The sequence below is a fragment of the Coptis chinensis genome, chromosome 8, assembly GCF_015680905.1.
Source record: "Coptis chinensis isolate HL-2020 chromosome 8, ASM1568090v1, whole genome shotgun sequence".
Taxonomy (NCBI): domain Eukaryota; kingdom Viridiplantae; phylum Streptophyta; class Magnoliopsida; order Ranunculales; family Ranunculaceae; genus Coptis; species Coptis chinensis.
In genome coordinates, this window is record NC_141463.1 from 85415052 (window position 1) to 85437905 (window position 22854).

At 39.7% G+C, this 22854-nt stretch overlaps 2 protein-coding genes across 8 annotated transcripts; one reads left to right on the forward strand and one right to left on the reverse strand.

Annotated features, from left to right (window-relative positions):
• The first annotated feature begins 3212 nt into the window (after positions 1-3212).
• LOC147483773 (alpha-terpineol synthase, chloroplastic-like) lies at positions 3213-8046 on the forward strand. 7 transcript variants are annotated; one of them, XR_015206464.1, is made up of 8 exons: positions 3213-3587; positions 4138-4193; positions 4303-4380; positions 4621-4849; positions 5464-5600; positions 5915-6068; positions 6400-6762; positions 6927-8046. XR_015206464.1 is itself a non-coding variant. In XM_086581004.1 (8 exons), exons 5-8 carry the CDS (start codon positions 5515-5517, stop codon positions 6928-6930), a joined length of 501 nt encoding a protein of 166 aa, XP_086437130.1. In that variant the 5' UTR covers positions 3218-3587; positions 4138-4193; positions 4303-4380; positions 4621-4849; positions 5464-5514; the 3' UTR covers positions 6931-8046. The 7 variants fall into 7 exon arrangements, 1 of the variants encoding a protein (XP_086437130.1); XR_015206463.1 differs by having other exon boundaries at positions 3214-3587; positions 6387-6762; positions 6927-8045; XR_015206466.1 differs by having other exon boundaries at positions 3215-3587; positions 6034-6068; positions 6927-8045.
• Positions 8047-9202: 1156 nt separating this feature from the next.
• Positions 9203-16727, reverse strand: LOC147483774 (uncharacterized). The gene is made up of 2 exons (XM_086579640.1): positions 16460-16727; positions 9203-12582 (listed from the first exon to the last, which is right to left on the reverse strand). Exons 1-2 carry the CDS (start codon positions 16725-16727, stop codon positions 9203-9205), a joined length of 3648 nt encoding a protein of 1215 aa, XP_086435766.1.
• Positions 16728-22854: the final 6127 nt, after the last annotated feature.

Genomic DNA, 22854 nt, shown 5'->3' on the forward strand with positions numbered 1-22854 from the left:
GGCATTGCCCTCCTTATATATCCATCGTTACATGGAACCCACGTTCCTCTTTGAAGAGATTGCTTGGCATGCTGAGACTTCATCAAGCATTGGAGATGTGAAGCGTAGTAGCACGTCCCCACTATAGGCGCCTGCGTAAGTTCCTTCTCCACCATAAACCATATCTACTCAGCCAAATCAACCTTAAGGTCCTTAGCGGCTTGACCCTCGAGATTATATCAGACATCATCTATATGTATCTTAGCGAACGTAAATCAACAAAGAAAAGAATTTAAAACACTATTCTTTGTCCAAATCATATCCCCAACGACGTAACGTAATGATAGGAAGTTTTAATGCTCGAGCAAGATCATCACCACAAACACTAATTCTACAACCATTAACAATAATGCTATAATGCGTACGTACTAGGATTGCAATTAGCAATAAGTAAAGGAAGAAGAACAGTCCTTACTTCTTGATCAAATTCCATGTTCACAAAATCCCATAAGCCTAGACTCTTATGTATTATACTGTACTTATTTGAAAAACCGGACGGTTTCACAAAAGGTATAGGTTTAAGGTTCTGTTTAACCAGCTTTAGCTTCGTTACTAAATCCACCATGTGTGTTCCATTCATGTGTTTTTTTTTCTTTTAATTGGATTTGGTGACACATTTGGTGGACAAAGAGGCGGAAAACATTTTGGTTTTTCTGGTTCCATCTTTTTCTGTTACATAAAAGCAAGTCCCCACCTTCATAAGTGGTCACAACCTTCGGTCTTGACTCTTGATTCTGTAAATGATGGGCTTATTTGTCTTCTGAAATCAGTTTGGGTTAGAAGTTAGAACCTAGTGGGTTCACTGGGTTGGGTTAATTTGGGGATGTCCACCACAATATAGACTGCTGAAATTCGGCATATGCGCAATATTAGTCCCGAAATGTCAAAATACACTTATATTGACACTTATAATCCCTGCTTAGAAAGTGGCAAGGTCAAATTCCTTCATTTCCTTTGAACAAATCTCAACCAAAATAATACATTCTAAAATTTTGCGAAGATTCGAAGAATATTAGTTAAATTTTCCAGAGTAGGATTGCAATGAGTTCATCTTTGTTTGGAGGATTTAACGTCCAAGCAAATTCCAACTTTTCTTTTGGGACTCTTTGTCTCTTACCGTATTGAAACTTGTCTCTTTTGGATACACAGGGACCAGGGGCTATGACTCTCCTATGTCGCCCATATAATAACAGAATTTTCCTATATATGATGAATTCTAGGAATTTTACCGCAAAGCCCACTAACAAATACTACAAATTAACAGAATATGATGTTAAACACATGCTTGATGCTAAAGCATTCAGCCAACAAGTACCTACTTTACACATCGCAAAAAAAAAAAACAATATGCCAAAATGCATCACGAATTCAAGAGAAGAGCAGTTCGATCTCATAGTAAACATCGTATCACATGATTGATCTAAGCAAATAAAGAAAACGAAAAACGCTCAAGCTCAAGCAGTCCAGCGCGAAGTTCAGCTCCAATACGAATCCCCTCTTCCAACAATGCCTCATTGGCTTGACAAACTTTCACCAACTCGCTCATATTATTATCATGTTCCTCAGACACACCAGAAAGTTGATCAACCTGCAGCCTATCAATCTCGCTGTTAGCGCGAAGTTCAGTTACAATACGATTCGCCTTTTTGGACAGTGCATCAGTGGCTTGACAAAGTTTCACAAGCTCGCTCTTATTAGCAAGTTCAATCTTGCTGTTAGCATCCAGCCTCTCTCTAAGCTTAACAAGATGTTGACGAAGAAAATCCAGTTTGAAACCATGAGCCTCAAAAAATCTAACACTAAATTCCCAACCTTCAACCATATCCATACTAAGACTTGAAAAAGAGACCTGCTCAATAGCCTCCACAATCTCAAATATATCCTTCAAAACAATATCATTAACATCCCCAAAAATACTTGTGTCTTTGCTGGACTCAGAGGGAACGAAATGGCCAAACTTACCTACCAAACGCTTATACAGTTCCACATAACGAGTCCCCATACGAACTGAGCCAACATGAGTAGAGTCATCCTCTTCTTGGTAAAGTTTCCAGCTCGCGTTCTTCTTTAGTGGGCCTATAGATAGCTTAATTTGTCTATATTTTTCTTTTAACTCATCCCCATTATTACCATCCTCCAAATTCACCATCCTCAAATCCACAACATTCTTTTCCTTATCCACGGGTTCGTCTTTAAACAATTCCCCATGCTGAGACTTCATTAGGCATTGGAGATGCGAAGCGTAATAGCACGTTCCTACTTGTGGTGCTTGTGTAAGTTCCTTCTCCACCATAAACCATAACCACCCAGCCAAATCAACCTCCCAGTCATTGGAAGGACCCGCAATCATGTCTCCAAACATCGACACATATTTCGAAAGATAAATCCAGTTCAACGAAAGCCAACTAACAAACAAAGAGAATTCACTCTTGCAACCCCAAAACAATGCATTACTCAACGGTAGTTTTAGCGCTTGAGCAAGATCATCACGACTAACATTAATTCTGCAACCATTAACAATACTACAATGTGAACTAGAATCGTAAGTTGCAATAAGTGATGCAAGAAGATCAGTCCTTATTTCTTGATCAAATTTCATGTTGACAAAATCCCATAAACCAAGACCTCTGATGATTCTTGCATTGTTAGAAATCTCAGAAGAATCGGGTGGAACAAAAGGAAAAGGTTTTAGGTACTGTTTAGCAAGCTCCAGCTTCAATGTCACCTCCGTTTCTTCTACATTCTTGGGTTTCTTTGTCACGACGTTGGGTGAAGAAAGAGAAGAAACACCTTCTGGTTCTGTTCGTTTCATTATTTGGTTATCTTACTCAATGCAAATCACCTTCAAAGTCGTCTAAGTATCTTGTTCTTGATTCTTTGAATGTTGGGGTTTTGGGGGTTTTGAGGCTTAGACTCGTTTTCTTGATTGACAAGTGGAAGTGGGTTCAGCGAGAGAGAGTGTGATATTTAAAGTTTCGTTTGCAAGTTATATATATTACAACGAAATCTGGCACCCGCACCAAAAACTCGCATTGCCAAATCATATTTCGTGTCGATATCTTCCGAAATTGGAATCTCAATACGTCGATATATAACTTTGCTAGTCAAAATTCGCGAAAGTTTGTAATCAAAGACCATTAATACTGAGTAGTGGAAAATGCTCCCAGTGACCCACGACAGCCCCCCTTTTTTCTCTGAGACTGACACATCAGATTTTTCATAAAAAAATAAATTCTACGCTCTTTTTTGGCGATTTCAATTGTTCGTAACCCAAAATAGATAAAAACCTCTTTCTATACTTTTTTTTCAATTCTACAAAACACTCCCAACTCTCCAAAAAAAAAAAATCATCTCTTCAAACCCTCTCTCTTATTCTTCTCTTTTTCCAAAATTAAATTAAACGATGTCAAAACGTATGATATGGCTTCCTAGGACAAGGGATTTTCAGGGTGTCAGCCCGAACAGTTTTGATGCGCATGGAAATTATAGCATTGGTATGTGAGAGCAAGGTGTCTTCCCAGAGATCCGATGACGAATCCTCCAACTGGGTAACTCCTCTTTACTTTCTTCTTCTTCTTCTTTTTCTATAACCCATTTTCATCAATTTGACCATTGATGGTTTTAATGGGTAAAAAATAGTGGAAGAAGGGAAGAGGCGTTTCTTCATATAAGAAAATTGGATTTTTCTTTGTGTTTCCCAATTTCCGATTAAAGGTGTTAACAAATTTTGGGGGTTTCGTTATTGAAAGACGCCATATTTTTTTACAAAAGGGAAGAATGTTTTGTTTGAGAAAGTTAAGGTTTATATTGAAACTATGGCAAAAGGCAGTACGACAAGAAAACTTTTTATTGGATTCTTTAGGTATGTTTACTAATTTATTAAATATGAAATTGTTTGGTTATGATTTTTATTCGATTGGATAATGTTTATAAACCAAATTTTTGGGTTTGATTTCACATTGTTACCAATAGTGCAACGAAAGTGTTGAATTCCTTTCTCAGACATTCTGCAGGGATATGATGTATTTTCTTAAGTGAATAAAATATAATCACTAAACGATGCTAAGTTTTCTGCTAAGTTCACCAATTTTTTGAAAGGTCTAATCTGATTCCCATTGGACATCCTTGGAAATGTTTTCCACAAATGCCTCAAGGTAATACCCAAGCTAAGTACACTAACTATACACTCATATCTATTGTTTTACTCAGTTTATATATTTGAAGTATTGTATAAAATAATGTATACCTTTAAACCATGTCCAGGATATGATGAAGGAAAGATTTTACTCTCAGAAGAAGTATGGAGATTTTCTTGATGTTGTTATTGAAGAGATGAAGAAAGTGAGCCTCTTTTCAATGTAGAAAGTGCTGCTTACTTTGTCTTCACAGTTCTTTTTGCAAGTTTTGAGATGGTCTCCTTGGCCATAACTTTGGCAATTAAATTTATTTTAGAACATCCTTCAGTGTTGAAGGATTTAGCGGTTCGTCGAGCTCCATTTTTCACCTCCCATTTCCCTACTCATTTTGTCGTATCTTGCTTTTGGATTAATACTGACTTTGTTTCATTACTGTTTTCAATAGGACGAACATGAAGAGATTCTTAGAAACAGAGAAAATATGGACCTTCACATCTCATGTAAGTCTAGCTAGGAAGCATTTGTGTAGTTTCATATTCAACTTTTCCAATGTGACATGGTCTAACACATTCTATCTGATTCTTTGATGTTACATGTTATTGATGAAACACTTGGGTTAGGAAACATTGCTCCTTTGATTTTTAGAAGAGCGACCGGAGACATTCAAAATGATGGTAAGCGCGCCAATGTTGAATTGACACACCCAATTTTTGGTGAAGTCTACTATAGTTAGTTGTACGTGCTCACACAGGAGCTACATGGGCTTGGTATCATGCATCTGCTACTATCATTTTCCAACATAACCCAGTTGTATTGGAGTTTCATTTAGCAATAAAGTTTTCAATTATCAAAAAGGTATATATATATATTGATACGCAAAAGTGTGTGGTCCAATATACCGTTTATATGAAGAATATTGTTCATATAGTATTACAATGAAGCACCTCATTTTATTGAGGTGATGGATACTATAGCGGTACATAACCCATATCACCCCCACAACTTAGCTTATAATATTGATCTATTTATCCGATCAAGATTTATAACATGAACTTAGGGTGATCCATATTAAAGGGTACACAATTCCAGTTGGTTGGACAGTTATGATATGCCCTCCAACACTTCACCTGAACCCCAAAAAGTATGAGGATAATCTTGCCTTCAACCCATGGCGATGGAAGGTCACCGACATGTCATAGTTCTTATTTGTGGAATTTCCATTTTCATGCAATACGCTAATACTACAAAATTTTAAATTCTCTAATCACTGTCTCCTACCATACTATAGGGCCAACGATCAAATACCGCATAGAAGAGTTTCACTGCTTTCGGTGGAGGAATGGGATTATGTGCCGGAGCAGAATTCTCGAGAATTCGCAAAGTTGCAAATGTCTGTCGTTCTCATTCATTTGTCACGAAATTTAGGTAATGATCATTCAAGCCACTGTTTAGAAAAGTTTGTGCAGGTGCGTTGAAGTACTAGATATGTGTAAGTATGTGCATGAGACATGCATATACGTAAGTATGTGGATGAGATTTTGTGCAGGTGGTATATATAATAAATTGAAAACCGATTCATGTGCTAATGTAATAAACTGAAAGCGTTTGTGTGTATATATTCTCTTACCCTCTTGGAGTTATGCTCTTTAAGTATGTGCACGAGTTATATAGGTGCTGCATCACCAAATATATTGTTTGATTTCATATAAACCAACGTTATGACTTAATCATTTTACCAGAGTGATCCTGTGTTCTATAAGTCTAATAAGGAGGAAATTAAGAGAGCTCTAGATAATATATATATCCACAACGATAGCTGCTTCTATGGTGATTTATGCACGACAGCACTCTGTTTCAGGTTACTTCGACAGCATGGTTATGATGTATCCCAAGGTACATGCACAAACTGTACTATACCTTTTTTTTTTTGAAAGAGAGTAGGGGGTTCCTAGATTAGAATCTTTAATAAATCCTCCCATTCTTATCCTCCTCAATTATATTCATGAGAGTTAAGCATAGGGGAGGTACAAAATAATTGGTTACATACTGATTTTCTTGGGTAGCAAGGAAGTCTGCTGCTCTGCTAGCTTCCCTAAGGACATGTAGAAAACTAACAGTTAAAAAACTGTACTATACTTGGTGTTATAATATAATGCGTAAATTTTTTTACTACAAGGTACATAATCGAAATTGTGATTGTGTATCAATCAGATGTTTTTGACAGATATAAGGATGATGAAATGGGCAGTTTGAAGATGTGCCTTTCTGAGGATGTTAAGGGAATGTTAAGTTTGTATGAAGCTTCCTACTTTGGTTTAGAAGGCAAAGATTTCATGGATGAAGCTAAGGCCTTTACAACTAGGCATTTGAGAGATATAAAGGGAAATATAAATCCCACACTTGCAAAGAAGGTTGCCCATTCATTAGAGCATCCCTTGCACTGGAGGATATCAAGGTTAGAGACTAGGTGGTATATCGATACATATGAAAGTGAAGACAACATGGTCGCCCTTCTGCTCGATCTAGCGAAATTGGACTACAACATGGTCCAAGCGACATACCAGAGTGAAATTAAAGGATTGATAAGGTACTACTACATAAATTGCAAGACTATTTCTAAGCTAGACTGTTTGAGTAGAACTGACTACATACTGACAAAGTTAATAACTGGTGTTATGGTCCACTATACCACTTTCAAATGTGTATTGCTTATTTTTTTTTTTTTTTTTTTTTTTTTTTTTTTTTTGAAAGTTAAGCTGGGGTTAAGGCTGACCCCACCTGTTTTACATGAAATCCCTCCCTTATGAGGATCCACGCAGCTTTAGACGAAAAGCCGATATGCATTGCATTTATTGCACAGGGGCATATAACCAACAATACTCGAATGCCAGTTTTAGCATCCACAGGCAATGGTTATTCTTTCCTTGGCACAGAATGATGATATACTTTCATGAATGAATTCTTGGAAGTTTGATTGGTGATGACACATTTGCATTGCCATTCTGGCAATGGGATGCTCCAAAGGGAATGGTTACGCCTGCTATGTATATGGATGGTGCTTTTACTGACACAGAACGTGAAGAAACTCATGTTCATATTCCTAGAATAGCAGATATAAATTATGATTATAACGATACCGAAATTGAGCCTGAACAACGGATTAAAAAGAATTTAGCCTTCATGTATCACCAAATGGTCTCTGGTGCTAAGAAGGTGGAACTCTTCATGGGTTGTCAGTCCAAGCCAAGCAAGGATGGTGTTTGTGATGGGCCTGGAACTATAGAACTTGCACCACACAATGCTCTGCACACTTGGGTTGGAAAGGCGTTGAATCGATATAGAGAAAATTTGGCATGGAATCAGGAGGATTAAAGCACAAAATGACTCTATGAGTGTTATTTCTTTCTTAACTAAGAAGAGTCGACATCCTTGGCAACCAGAGAAGATGCTCAGAAGCATTGACCGCACGAAGGAATTGTTTGAACATTTTAGCTTTATCCGTGCTTCTAGGGAGTCCAATAAGATAGATGATTTTTTAGCTACCAATATTCAAACAACTTATGTAGAGTTGGGACCAGGTTCTTTTCTCCGAAGATGTAAAGAAAGTTACTCTTGATGATGTAAGGGGAAAACAATATGTGTGAGAGAGAATGTAACAAAATTATTACTTTTATTTTCTAATGATCTTTCTCGAGTTTTGAATTGATTTGAGAATATTTTGCACTTGGATATACCGTTGTCCGTGCAAGAGATCAAGCCCAAGCCCACGCGGTTTTTGGTAAACCGTGACACATTAAAATTTGGTGTTCGAAACACTACGAGACAAAGGCCCAAACTAACACCAAAGCCTTCACGGTGTTCACAAAACCGCGCAGTTTATCCAAAGCCGCGAGAGAGATTTGATACATCACCAAAGCAAATACCAAATTTTCGCTGATTTGGTGTTTACTTTGGTGTTTTTTCATCTTTAGGAGAGATTGTTTGATGCTAGGATAGTGTCTCTCCTAAAGATGCTCTTTACTACTCCTTGAAAGAATCATTATACTTACTCCTCAAAAGAATTAGTACAAAGGAAAACTAAAATTTTTGATGCTACTGATGCATCAATTATATTTCAGTGGAGGAAGGCCAGTCAATACTCTGCCAATGGTAGGTAATGCAGCTAATGGCAGGTAACGCTAGGTAATGTTGTATTGCAGTTGTTAATAGTTTGATAAAAGTAAAAATAGTTCATCGTGAACTATCAATGTAGCATGCCCCGCTGCAGGCGGGCTAATTGGCTAGTACACTCCAAATAATTCATTTCCAACTTAAAATAAATATCAACAAAAAAGTAGGCGAAATCAAAACACGAAAAAACTTTAGGACTGCTAGCTCAGCTTGTTGGTGATTGGTGAAATCAATTGAATGTTACCACTAGAAGAGATGTACTATTCATTCTATACTTTAAAGGAGTCATACTATTGTGGGCTAGGAAACACCGAAACATCCATATTTTGAAACTCATAGACACGGGCAATCTGATCGAGTGACAAATGACATTAGGCAAATGCAGGCTTATGAGACTCTTCTTTCACTCTGTCATAGGAAATAGGAATAACTGCATCCAAAAGCAACCAAACAACTCAGAGATCTCAACAATTCAAATTGTAAAAGGGGCAAAAGTGATTTTATGGGTGTTCTAACTTCTAAGGTGGGCGAGTTGCCAAAAAAAAACTTCAAATGTAGCAACTATTAGACAAAAGACCTTATCTTTTTTTTTTCCGATAAACATATTCCTTCCATATATTAACCTTAAAGCCTTAAAGTCATAACGGTACAAAATTTGCCTTTGTCATGCACCTTGGTAGATCTGACATAGGTAGCTGGTGGATTGCCCACTGAGCTAACTGATGAGCATCCATATTTACAATCCGACTCACCCAACTGAACATTACAGATTCTAGATTACTGAAAAGTTTTTGTACAGCAAAAAGAAGTGCACTTAGATGCCATTTGCACCCTCCCCCATTGAGGGACCTTATGATCTATTCACAGTCCCCTTGGATCACATATTCATATTTTCCCAGAAAGCAAGCCAGTAACCCAGCAACTTCACTTGCCACCATCTCTGCCTCTTCAGGGCCTTTTGCTTTGAACACTCGAACAGCTGCTCCCACCAAATCACCCTCATCAGTCCAAGCCATGCACCCAACACTCGCACATCCAGTTTCCTTGTGGAAAGCATCATCGAATCTTATCAGAATGCTACTTCTAGGAATTACAGGGAACAAGTTATCTAAACCATTAATATGATGAGGGTTAAGAGGAGGGTTAGGAGGAGCTTCTCTGAAGGCTTTGCAGCAGTTTTCTGTGACAGTAGCACTTTTCCTCAGGAGCCTTGCTCTGCTTAGGATCTTATGCTCAAACTTCACTTTATTTCGAGCTTCCCAGATGTGGTAAAGTAGGACACAGCTATACACTCCTGCTTGAGTGATATGCTCCTCTCCACTAGAGCACCATATCATAAATTTATCCAGCCAAAATCTGATAGTATTACCACTATCTAGCTGTACATGGATCCCAAGTTGTGAACCAAACCAAGTACTTCTGGTCCAGTCACATCCAAAGAAAAGATGTACATCTGATTCTATTGTGCTCCAGCGGAAAGGGCATGCAAAATCCCCTTGCATATTTCTTTCCATAAGAAGATCCCCCATAGGTAAGACTCTTTTATAGACTTTCCAGATGAACAGTTGTATATGGGCTGGCAGCCTTGTTTTCCACAGTCTAGAGATGGTTCTTTGGCTGAAACTAGAGGACTGCCCTTCCCAACTTCTTTGGGTTAAAAACTTATAGGCAATCCTCACAGTAAAAACCCCTTTACCATCCCCAGACCAAATCATCTTATTTTTTTGATCCCCCATAGGCCTCACCACCACCTCTTGGATTTGTTGGCTGATTAGGGGTGGGAGTAGATGATTGAGCTTTACAATATCCCACCCATTGCCACTGGGAAGGAACAAATCAGCCACATGTGCATTTTCAAGATCTGGGTGATCAACTCCCAATTCTTGGAGGATGATAGGTCTACCCTCTTTGTAAAGCCAGGGGTCATGAAGAAATGAAGTGGTTAGGCCATTCTCAATAGCCCAAATAAGACCCCCACTTATAAGGTTAAACACCTTATGAACTCCTTTCCAGAAGTAGGATGCTGTCCCAGGAGGTTTGAGCACATCCCCAATCCAGTTTTTACTGTAAATACTGGTAAAGACTCTAGTCCACAAGGACTCTAAGTCAGTAGCAGCCTTCCAAGGTAACTTAGCAAGCATTGCTATGTTCATATCTCTAGCTTTGCGAAACCCTAAACCACCCACTTGTTTAGGTTTACACAGTTGCCCCCACCCAATGGTGTGGACACTATTAGAATTATAGGACCCATTCCAGAAGAAGTCTCTACATGCTTTATCAATCTTGTCACATGTAGAGACTGGAAGAAGGTAAGAAGACATGGCATACAAAGGGGTTGCCTGGGCAACAGCTTGTATAAGGGTTGCTCTCCCTGCCTGGGAGAGCACCTTAGCTTTCCAGCCCTTAATCTTGCCATGCACCTTATCCACAAGATAATCAAAATTTTCAGATTTTTTCCTAGACAGCATGATTGGGACCCCAAGATACTTGTCCTTAGTCTCAAACAGTTTCATTCTCCAGAACCTTTTTTGTTTAAATTTACCTCGAAATCTAACATTTCTGCTAAAGAAAATGCTTGATTTGTCATAGTTAATCAACTGCCCAGAGGCATCACAATATTCCTGTAAGATAGTCTTGAGATGGTTGCTATCTTCAGGAGTAGTTTTGGAGAAAATAATCAAATCATCTGCATACAGAAGGTGAGTGATAGCAAGAGAGTTCCTTTTGATCTTAATCCCTTGGATCTCTCCTCTTTCCTCAGGTTGTGCAAGCATCCTTGATAAGGCCTCAGATACCAGAATAAACAGGAAAGGGGATAAAGGATCTCCCTGTCTAAGACCCCTTTTAGGAACAATTTTTTCAATGGGGGAGCCATTCAAAAGAACCTTGAAGGAGACAGTTGTAAGGCATTGACTAATCAAGTTCCTCCAAGGTTCACTAAACCCTAGTTTAGCAAAGATGACATCAAGGAAAGACCACTCCACCCTATCATAGGCTTTTTCCATATCCATTTTGAGAGCCATCCAACCCTTTTTTTTTGTTTTCATATTCTTCATGTGGTGGAAAGCCTCACAAGCCAGCCCAATGTTATCCCCTATACTCCTCCCCTTTATAAAGGCTCCTTGGAAAGGGGAAACAATCTTGTTAATATGGCATTTCAGCCTATTAGCCAGAATTTTAGAAATGATCTTGTAACTAAAATTGCACAAGCTAATAGGCCTGAATTTGGACATGTGGTCAGGGTTAGACACTTTAGGGATCAAAGCTATGAAGGTTTCATTGAAACTAGGATTCAACTTACCAGAAATAAAGAAATTTTGAACAAAGGCAATGATACAACCTCCTATAATATCCCAGCAATCATGATAAAAAACACCTTGAAACCCATCAGGCCCAGGAGCCTTAAGCTTTCCAAACTTTCTCACCACTTGCCAAATGTCATCAGCAGATGGGATAGCAATGAGAATCTCATTCTCTCTATCAGTAATCACGGGATTAAAGAGATCCATAATCTTGGTGTTAACCTCAGGGCAGTCAGAGGAAAAGATATTAACAAAATAATCATTGACAGCCTTGCCCACATCAAGTCTGCCAACTTGCCAGTTGCCATCCTTGTCTTTGATGCTTTCAATTCTATTTTTTTTCCTTCTGTATATGGTAGAGAGATGAAAAAATCTAGTATTCTTCCCCCCTTCCTTGATCCATTGATCAGTGGATTTTTGTTTCCAAAACGATTCTTCCTTCACATACCACTCAAGTAAAGTGGCTTTTAAGGCCTTAGCTTTATAATGGTTCTCCACAGTGAAAGGCTTAGTTAACACATTTTCCAACTTTCTTTGAGTTTTTTTGATATTGTGGAAAATGTTTCCAAAGACATTCTTATTCCAGTAGGACAGATTATCTTTGGTAGCATGCAATCTATTAATCACATTTTTATCAGGCAGCTCATGCATAACAGATTGCCAGGCCTCTTCAATACAAGGTTTGCAGGAGATATCAGAAAGCCACATATTAAAGAATCTAAAGGGTTTAAAGCAATGGTCATCATGCTTTGTGAGGGAAATATGCAAAGCCAAGTGGTCAGAAGAAGCATTTGCTACATTCCTCACACTTGCATGAGGAAAGCAAGTCAGCCATTGGGGGGTGGCCATAGCACGATCCAGTCTCTCCAGAACATGAGCACCTGGGGTTCGATTGTTATTCCAAGTGAATTTTGGTCCTTTGAACCCCAAGTCCACTAACCCCAAATCATTGATAAGTGTCACATCCCGAATTTCGACAGAATTCGGAAAAACATTATTTGTTCCCGACTTTTCGATCTCCAAGGTGTGACGCACTCTCCACTTCCAAAAACCTATAAACAGTTTAAATAGGCGGATAATTAAAACCAATAAAAATTTCAATTAAACAAATGTCCTCTTCATTACAAAAATTTACAAATAAGATTAGGTTACAAATCTCTTTTCAATAACTCTTTAATTAAATTTACAAATGAAAATACAAAAAACATTGTCTAGACTGAAAATCTATATCACCTCAAGGGAAAACAAAACATATCCTAAGATGCAACGCTAACGCAAACCACAAGCAGCAACCAATCTTCTTCAACACTAAACCTGTCAAGACTTATCAACTATGTTCATTTAATGAACACACCCGATAAGCAAACATGCAAATCGGGTCAGTATTATAAAAATGCTGGTGTGAGTAGCCCGAAAATACAACATATAATTATACATATATATACACCATCCATACGGCAGTTAGTTCCTCCATCGAGGCGCCTTAACTTTCAACGACTAATACAACATCCTTAAGTATAATAATTAAGGCAGGTAGTTCCTCCACTGAGGCGCCTTAACTTCCCACTAACCACACAACAAATTATACGCATCATAAATAAGACATGTAGTTCCTCCATCGAGGCACCTTGGGTTCGAACTAAACAAATAACCAACCAAGCATATTATATACGTACCGCATTCCATGCTCAATTACAGAGTGGGTCGTCTCTGCACGAGTAATTAGTTTGACCCACCCTTCTGCAAACCATATACAATCATCTATCTAAAGATACATCATTAACCAACATATTACCATAATTAGATTAATTAAGGCTTTCTTTGCGTGTCCCTAAAATCACGTCGTATCTATGTCTTACCTAGTTTCCCTGGCTACCACAATCGCTACCCAACGCCGAACATGTACATCCACATGCCTCCCCTTACATAATGAACCACTCCGTGCGTAACCACCACGAGCCGAGATGCGCGACACCGGGTAACCCTCACCACGGAAGCCATTATGTAAAATCTTGCCACTATTCGGCATAAAATATCGCGCATCTCGTTCCAATATTTGCGAACGGAATAATCAAGCCACTATTCGGCTACGATTGCCCAACACATGGGTCAATCAACATCTCATATATATACACCCTATACAGGGGCCAATCATATCACATACGCCCACACAGGGCAAATCACATGAGTTGTGGTAGCTAGGTTCTAGGATTTTCGTTACGTAGTTTATTCAAGTGTCATACATTTATGACTCATAATAATTTCACTATACCACGTGCATGCCAATTAATTATTGCACTAAGCCACAATATTTAGAAATATCTCAATTATATCTCATAACCACTTTCATTCTTTCACGTGCCAATATATTATTGCACTATGCCACACTCCCGTGGGAAAATATTCACCAATATTATACTACCTCATAGTAGCATCTCACATATATAATAATGGAGTGTTTATACATTTATTTCTCCAAAACTATTGCATTTAATATATATATCCCAACATATTATATAATGTCACAATTGCTTCAAACGTATCGCATACATTTTTATAGCGGTTTAGGAATATTATATCTTCTAAAGTTTCTATCTCGTCACGTGTCAAAAATACACAACATCAATGTCAAATCTTTCTTAGATAATGACAACCAAATTTATACAAGCTTCCACAGCATTTTATTACTACATTTGTCCATATAATATACAACATAAAACGTAGCACAATTAAACAGTCCACAGTCCACAATCAAAGCCCAATACTAAAGTCCATAAATCTAAGTCCGTATATAATTTAATACTCATAAAAACATATATATCAAATTCTTATTATCAGAATTCCCCTCTAGTTACGTGCCAATATTATATTGCACTACTCACGTCAAAACTTAATTAAATAATGACAAACAAGGTTATACAATTTCCGACAACATTTTATTACTACATTTGTCCATATTCTTAAATAGGTGAAAATCTAGAAAAAGTCAACATTCCACAGTCAACGGTCAACGGTCAAAATCATCGGTCAACGGTCAAGGTCAAAGTCAACACATCATTGTCAAAGTCAAACTGTCGTTTCCATGTTCGACAGGTTCAGGGTCATAGCCATGGTTCATGGCTAAGGTCAATGTGCATGGCTCAGGGGCTCATGACTGAGGAAATGGTCCGGACCCAACTGGCCAAGCCCAAACCTTATAACCCAAAAGTCTAAAACCAACTTATTTATTCCACCTGACCCAATAGGGGACATAAGGACCAACCCACATAAAATTATAAACCGGCCCAAAGAAAATTAATTAGTTTTGGCCCAAACAACTTAAACTAAACCGGCCCAAAAACTTTAGACTGAACTGGCCCAAAACACAACTGAGTTCGGCCCTAAAATTGAACTGAAATCGGCCCAATCAAAACAAATGAAACTGGCCCAACAAAACAAATGAAATGGGCCCATAGACTAATTGGAAAAGGCCCTAAACAAAACCAACTAAAAATCGGGCCCAAAACCAACTAACACATTTCGGCCCAACTAACAAACCTAAACCCAAGAGAAACCGACCCAGGCCCAAGCCCAATTCGATCATCTTCTCCAACAGCAGCCTCCACCACCACCAAAATCGACCACCACCATCTCCACTCGACCACCCAATACAACCCCGCGGTTTCCCTCCTCATCACCAACCAAACAACATTAATACACACCAAAACAAGATTCATTACCTCGATTCCCTTTCATCAAATCTAGATCTATAAAATGTCGACCTCCATTAAAGCTTGTTTCAAGCTTCCAACAGCCCCTATTCGACCGCCCTCACCCACTCAAACACACCCCCTTCAACCCATTATAAATCAACCAACCCAAAAACAGTTTATATTAGTTTACTGGAGGATGGGCGTGCCGCCATTAATGGACAGTGCAAGCTTTACCGCCACCCCCAATATCCATCCCGACATTTCGACCACCAATTCTCAACCAACCATACCACAACAAGTAAAGAAAGTTCAACAAGCCAATAGGATTTCGTTACTGTTCTGGGCGACGCCATTAGTGCCCATAAAGCTTGGACAGTTCAATGTGGATTTCCTAGCCGCAACAGAGTTTCGACAGTTTACCCAATTTTAACAAAGTTTTGACAGTTCTATATCAAATCTGAGTTTCACTAGAGTTTTAACAACTCGACAACACGACGTCGAATAAAAACAATATAATGAGCAGTATAAAAAAAAACAGAAACATTAGATAGTATACACCGATATACGAAAACTATAAATCCGGTGAAATAGCAAAATAGCTACTCACCTTAATTACCCGCTCGACGAATCCTCCTAGTCCGAGCCGTCGCGCTCCAACGCTCGAGCAAACAAGTTTCTAGCTCTGCCTCCATTTTCATTATTTTATTATCTTAAAAACCCTATTCTCTAGAACAATGTGATTATATACTTGGGTCTGAAACCCAAGCCCAACACAGACTCGGGCCCAAAAACCAGGCCCACGTATCCCAAATCCAATCCAGCGAATTTTAAATAAATAAATAATTAATAAATATATAACTAAATACATATTTTAAATATGGGCGTTACAATAAGGCTATTAAAATCCAGCATATACTTGGTAAGCCTACTATGTCCCCCTCACTTTTTCATTCAAGCACGAAATAGCATTAAAATCCCCAAAAAGGCACCAAGGACCAGGTACTAAAGGAGCAATGTCCCTCAGCTCCATCCAGACCCTTCCTCTAAGACAAGGAACAGGGGTCCCCATATACAAAGGAGAAAAAGAAAGAAATTTTATTGTAGTAATTAGAAATTTTACCTGTTATTTGGTTCTTAGTAGCTCCAAGCACCTCCAGGTCCACTCCATCCTTCCACATGACAGCCAAACCACCACTTAAGCCATCAGCAGGAACATTAAAGCAACTTCCCAGTTTTAACACCTTACTAACCATCTCTATCCTCTTTCTATCAACCTTTATTTCAGACAAGCACACAATATCCACTCCCAACACCCCCATCTGATCCTTTATATGTTGAATCGCCGTGGTGGAACCAAGACCCCGACAATTCCAGGCGTAGATCGTCATTGAGGTGAAGGTGACTGTGTAGGGACAGTCACCGCGAACCCTTTTGAAGCTTTGGCATGGTGTGTACTTGGTATATTTGTGCTGGTAGAACCACTCGAGATGAGCATATCCATGGTTCTGTTTTTTGACCTAGCATAGTGCTCCCAAATGCTCTCATCACTATCTTCTGGAGATGGAACAAAGCCTTGTCCTTGACAGCTGATTCTCCTACCTATGGAATTACGCAAAGCTGAGTCATCAATAGCCATAGGTGGGGGCTGTGATACACTATCATCCGAATCATACTGCTCCCCCTCTTGCTGATATGGGATCATTCTTGTCTCTTGGTCACCATTATTCTCATTTGATTCACTAGATAAAGAGATGATGTGTGCATTCCTTGGAATAAGACTTTTCCCTTTCCCTTGCCTTCTCATTTCTTCAGCCACTATCTTAGCCTTCTTAGATCTGTTGATGGCATTCCTCACCCCTCGACCCAGCATCTCCTCTTGCTTCTTTGTTTTCTCAGCCATGGTGCAGCCCAGAGGTGAGATTTTCCTTTTGTTGTTTGAATCTGGGCTAGAGAGATTAAAGCCAGGATCTTGTGGGAAAGAGGTACCACTCTTACCTTTTCTAGAAGATCTCGGATTTCATACCGCCAACTGCTTGTAGGCTTTGCCATCTTTTCTGACCAGCCTGGTGTGCTGGAAAAGTATGGCGTGGTCAACAGATGCATTCCCCAGACCTTGGATACCATCTTCTGTAGTAGCTAGGTGTAGATCAGGTTGGTTTTCCAAAGAGTCCCTATAGAGAAGGTAAGGTGTCGGGTTGTGGTGTGTTGTGTCTAGGGATTCCATCTGCTCCAAATTAAAGTCTTGTGGACTGGAGACTATGGGCTGATTCAGATCTTGGGTATCCATACTATGGGATCCAACTTGGTTGACATGGACTTGGGCAGCAACCACAAGATCGGTCCCCAAGCAAGACCCAGAACCCGACATAAAACCAGTGCCTTCAGAGGATGATTTAGGCCCATGTTGCCTATTGGGCTGTGGCCCATTCGATTCAAAACTACATAGTCTGGACTCCACCTCCATGGGTGCTCCTTTCTGCCCCTCTGTGTTTCTATCCGTTGTGGAGCCAGATGGTCCCATTTTCTGAGCCCCTCTGGCAGAGGCTTCAACGGCTATATTGTGATTTTGTCTTGATGTTATGCTGGACATGCCTTTCCCTGAGATGATCGACCATGGCCAGAAGACCCCCCCAACCCAGGCGCTGGGATCTCGTTGAAACGGGGTTGTTGTGGTTGTCCTGAGATGATTATCACCTGCTTTTCCTTGCTGGCTATCCCATTAAAAAACTTGTTTGCCTTCATCATGCTTGTGAAGTTTGGTTTCACATCCTTGCTTGACCCACCACATTTCACCAGCTCATACCGATGTTGTGCTCTGATCCGGCAAGTATAGTGATCATGCCCGATAACCCCACAGAAGTAACAGAAAAGGTCGAGCTTCTCGTACTTAAACTTAACATGAAAGGAGGCTCCTGTTTCAAGCATGACTGTTAGATCCTTGGTGAGTCTTTCCTTGATATCCAACAAGACACGAACTCTTGCTACTGGTTGGTTGAATTCAATAGGACAGGATATATCCTCCTCCGTTACCTTCCCCAGTACCTCTCCAATGATTTTAACATTTGTCTTGTTGATACGCTCCCTTGGCAAACCCCATATCTGAACCCAGTAGCTGATCAAGTCAAAATTATATTCTTCAATGTGTTGAGACCTAACCCAGTTCATTATGGACAGAATGTGCCCATGAATAAGCCAAGGGCCATTGGTGGTGACATGCCTTAGTTCATCCTCTTGCTCAAACAGAATCTGGACATGTTCTTTGGTAATGAGCTCCAGCGTTACGTTCCCTCTTGTTTTCCACAGGCGGTGCAGTTCCTTTCCTAAATCATCTAGGTTAATTGGGTAGCCCCCAAATAACTTTCCTACAACCATAAGTTGTTCACTAACCTGTTCTTCTGGATTACGACACTCTAATCGCATTTGTTTTGTTGAGGTAAGAAGATTCCTCATTTGCATTTGAAGTAATTCCCCTTTTTCTGCTATGGATCTAGATGATTCCCCTAACAGCAATGGGTGTTGCTTGGGAGTCATGTTCCTTAGCATGCCAGAAAGAGAGAAAACAAGAAATAGAGATAGAGGAGAGAGAGAAGGGGGAAGAGTTGATATTCAGAGGATTGAGGAGAGGTTTGATGAAATTTTTTGAGTAGGGGAAACCATGGCTGCTATCGCCCGCAGGAGAGGCAGACAAAAGACCTTATCGTTACACCCAGTTTTTCTTAAATGGCCTTGGCATTAGTTGGGGTCTTCAATTTACTTATATACTTTGTTGTGAAATCCAAACTTGGGCGATGTGGGACTAATTTTGCTCCACCCACACCCCAACAAATCTCCACCTGGAGCCAATTGAGTCCACCACAATCAGCATGATCATAATCCAATTTGTCTGCGCTATCTCAAGAGTACACCAATATCAAGGAAATACATGAACCAATTGAGCAGCTACTACTTGTGTACACGGAGGTTCATCAGGCCCCCATGTCTACTCTACTTTAATTATAAGATCTTCCCCCCTCAATCCAATAATCCAGGCGTTGCCTGGGATCTGATACCATTTGTAGGGCCTTGAGCAACCCCCCGCAGGTCAAACGGTCCGGGGCGAGACCCCACTAACCCAACTAGTATCAATATAGTCCCCACTTAGCCACCTTGCCCCGCTCAAGGTGTGAGATTTTTCTTAAAGCCTTGATGATCTACTTTGCAAACTCATATTTCCCAGTTGGTTCGTGTGTTTCCTTGATATTGGTGTGCTCTTGAGATGGCGCAGACAAATTGGATTATGATCGTGTTGATTGTGGTGGACTCATTTGGCTCCAGGTGGAGATTTGTTGGGGTGTGGGTGGAGCAAAATTAGTCCCACATCGCCCAAGTTTGGAGTTCACAACAAAGTATATAAGTGAATTGAAGACCCCAACTAATGCCAAGGCCATTTATGCAAAACCCTACACCTTGAGTGGGGCAACAAGATGGCTAAGTGAGGACAATATTGATACTAGTTAGGTTAATGGGGTCTTGCCCCGAACATGTTTGACCTGGGAGACCTGTGGAGCGAGGTTGCTGAAGGCCCTACATTATTATATGTAAATCGATATACTCCACAGTTACTCAGATGAATTTCATTCTAGTATTTTCAGGGCAATTCACTAACAAATATCTAGATATTTATTTTAAAAAAATTAATATAAAAAATGTTTATAGTACAGATCTAGGAAAGTGTAAAACCCCATTTTTATTTTCTAATTAATTGGTGTTATTATTTATTTATTAATATGGTGTTTTTTTGGTAATTTGGAAAAAATAGAAAATAGAGTTTTCAAAAGTCGGTTTTGTTAAAATAGGAGAAAATCGTGCAGAATACAAACTCACGTATCTCTTTCTTCTTTCTCTCCCACGTTTCTTTTAAAAAAAAAAGGAAAAGTAAAAACCCTAGCTGCCATAGAAGAGAAGAAGAAGAGGAGAAAGAAGAAAGCAAAGCATTTGTCTCGCCGCACTAGCTATATCTTACAATATTGTTCTTCGTTCTCATATTTTGCCTTTAACAAGTGAGTTGGCTTTTTTATTTTATTTTTCTTTTTCAGTAAAGCTATGATGGATTGCTTTATTTTTCGTCCATATATATGAATGTCATTTACTTGGAAGTAATTAAAATTGTTGGGAATCATGAAGATAAAGATTAACAGTAGAACTGAAAAAACTGAAAAACTGCACTGCACATTCTTTTCTTTCCATTGCGATGGAGAACTTCCAGTACTCCGATGTGCCTCAAATGTAATATCCATTATATCATTTCCTAACACATTGAAATATGACATATTAGGTTTTTAGGTTGATCCAACGGTTCAGGGTCTGTTGAGGCATTAAAAAGCGAGACTGGTCGTAGGGTTTCTACAATAGAAAAATTACAGTGCGTAGTATTTTTCTTTTGATTAGATGAATGTTGACTCGTTATCGGATAGATCTCAAATTTCATATGTAACTTTATGTCTGACATGTTAGAGTTGTAGAGAAATATAAAAGTGCAGTGGGTTCTCTGTCGAGAAATTTGAATATGAGCGTATTGATCTTGGATAAATTTGTGGATGGAAAATGGTAAACGTTTGAATGGATTGTTGTTTATGGTCATTGTGTATGATTTGTTACTGCCTGAAATTTATTATATCTATAGCACAAGTGAAATCTTTGTTCTTTTGGAATATTTGCATGACAATTAATTGAGTTGGTATTATGCGTTGCTTTTGGGAGTGTAATGGTAAATGTGAGGGAGTAATATTCACATCCAATGAATATCAAGCACGTGTCCAGCACAAACATAGATACAGGTCGTCCCTCGATCTTCGTCCTCATAACTCGCTCCATAGTGACTCAATTATGGCAATCGATCTGGCTAATCAGTAGTCAACCGACCTGAAGTCTTCATCACACGAGCTCGCTTCAGAGTGATTCGTTATACACGAACGACCTCTCTCCAACAGCGATCTCCCAGACTCTCGGTCACATCAACGGTCAGTAACATAAGTCTGAAATACCACCATCAAGACCGCATCTTCAGGCATGCTTCACCACAAGTGTCCTTAATTCATCATTATGGCGCCCGAATGATTTGAAGGCCTGGAGATGACCTGACGCGTGAAGAATAGAAAGCGCGCACCCATTGCCTATATAAAGAGGATGAGGAACTACGTTTGACCTGATTCAAGTTTCCCCACAGATAGATAACTTGATACGTAGGCAGTTCGCCCAGACAAACTCGGTCAATTCAATACAAACACCCCAACCCTTGATCAGGCCTATGCTTGTAAGGTTAATCCAAATCAAACCTTTACATTGGCGTCGTCTATGACTCAATTTCTTGAGTTCACAAACCCTCAATCTATCTCAAATTAAACCAAAAAACTCAAGCCCATGAAGCATGGAAAGCCTACAAGAATAGCTCACGACCTTAGTGGCCCAAATGGGAACGATGTCCGACAACATCATTCTGCTCCAACAGGAGAATGATGTACTCAAGGAACAGATCGCTACCTCAAACGTGGCCACAACAAAAGACGGCATGAACGAGGTGAACCAGCATATCAACAACCTTTCCCAATGAATCGAACTCAGTACAGCGAAGAAGGACGCTACAAATATCGTCCAGAAGATGCTCAATACCTACCGAGCATCCCCGTTCACAGCGGAGATACTCGGTAAGTTCGCCCCCCAGACTTCATGCAACCAAGATTGGCGATGTATGACGACAATGCGTGTCCTGGGCAACACGTAGCTCGCTATAGCCAGAGCCTCGCACTATACAGTGCACAGGAATTCGACTTCCTACAATGCCGCCTGTTCCCAGCAAGCTTGAAGGAAGGCATTCTTGATTGGTTCTACTCACTATAACCAAACTAGATCGACAGCTTTGAGAAGCTGACAGATACATTTGCCAACCACTATGTCCACAAAAGACGCAAGAAAGCCGACATGGCCTCACTCTTCCAATTATCCCAGGATAAGGAAGAGTCACTCAAGTCCTTATTAGGACGATTCAAAACCAAACTTCTGTCCTTGGACAGTGACATTCAAGAGTATTTCGCCACGTTAGCCTTCACCAGGGCTATCCACAAGCACATCTAGTTATATAGGATGCTCATGAGGGAGCGACCTGAGAAATTGGACGACCTATACAACGAGGTGGACAAGCACATCAAGTTGCAAGAGTCATTAGCAAAAGACAACATCCAAATGGAGGAAGTTGCAGCAATCACAAACACTGACCCCTCCCTCCAAGAAGCGACCCAGATAGGAAGCACAAAATTCTGGAAACAAGACGCAACCGCAGCGCTAGTTCGCTATATATGCTCACAAGGTCTCTAGGTTACATCCTGGAGAAGATAAAAAATGCTGCCTATTACCGACCTGCGGAAAAAAGATTTGAAGATACACTAGGAAAACCGTATTGTGCTTTCCATAAAGCGAAGTGCCACGAGACAAACGACTGTAGAATGCTCAAGCAGTACTGATGTAGAACATCAAGCCCGC

Bases quoted from the DNA above. Each gene is read 5' to 3' on its own strand.
- LOC147483773 (XM_086581004.1), top strand. From the start codon at position 5,515: ATGGGATTATGTGCCGGAGCAGAATTCTCGAGAATTCGCAAAGTTGCA. The intron at 5,601-6,033 runs GTAATGATCATT...ACTCTGTTTCAG, and splicing joins TCATTTGTCACGAAATTTAG to GTTACTTCGACAGCATGGTT. The intron at 6,069-6,386 runs GTACATGCACAA...TGTATCAATCAG, and splicing joins TGGTTATGATGTATCCCAAG to ATGTTTTTGACAGATATAAG.
- LOC147483774 (XM_086579640.1), bottom strand. From the start codon at position 16,727: ATGACGATCTACGCCTGGAATTGTCGGGGTCTTGGTTCCACCACGGCG. The intron at 12,583-16,459 runs GTAAAATTTCTA...ATTTGGGGTTAG, and splicing joins TACTAAGAACCAAATAACAG to TGGACTTGGGGTTCAAAGGA.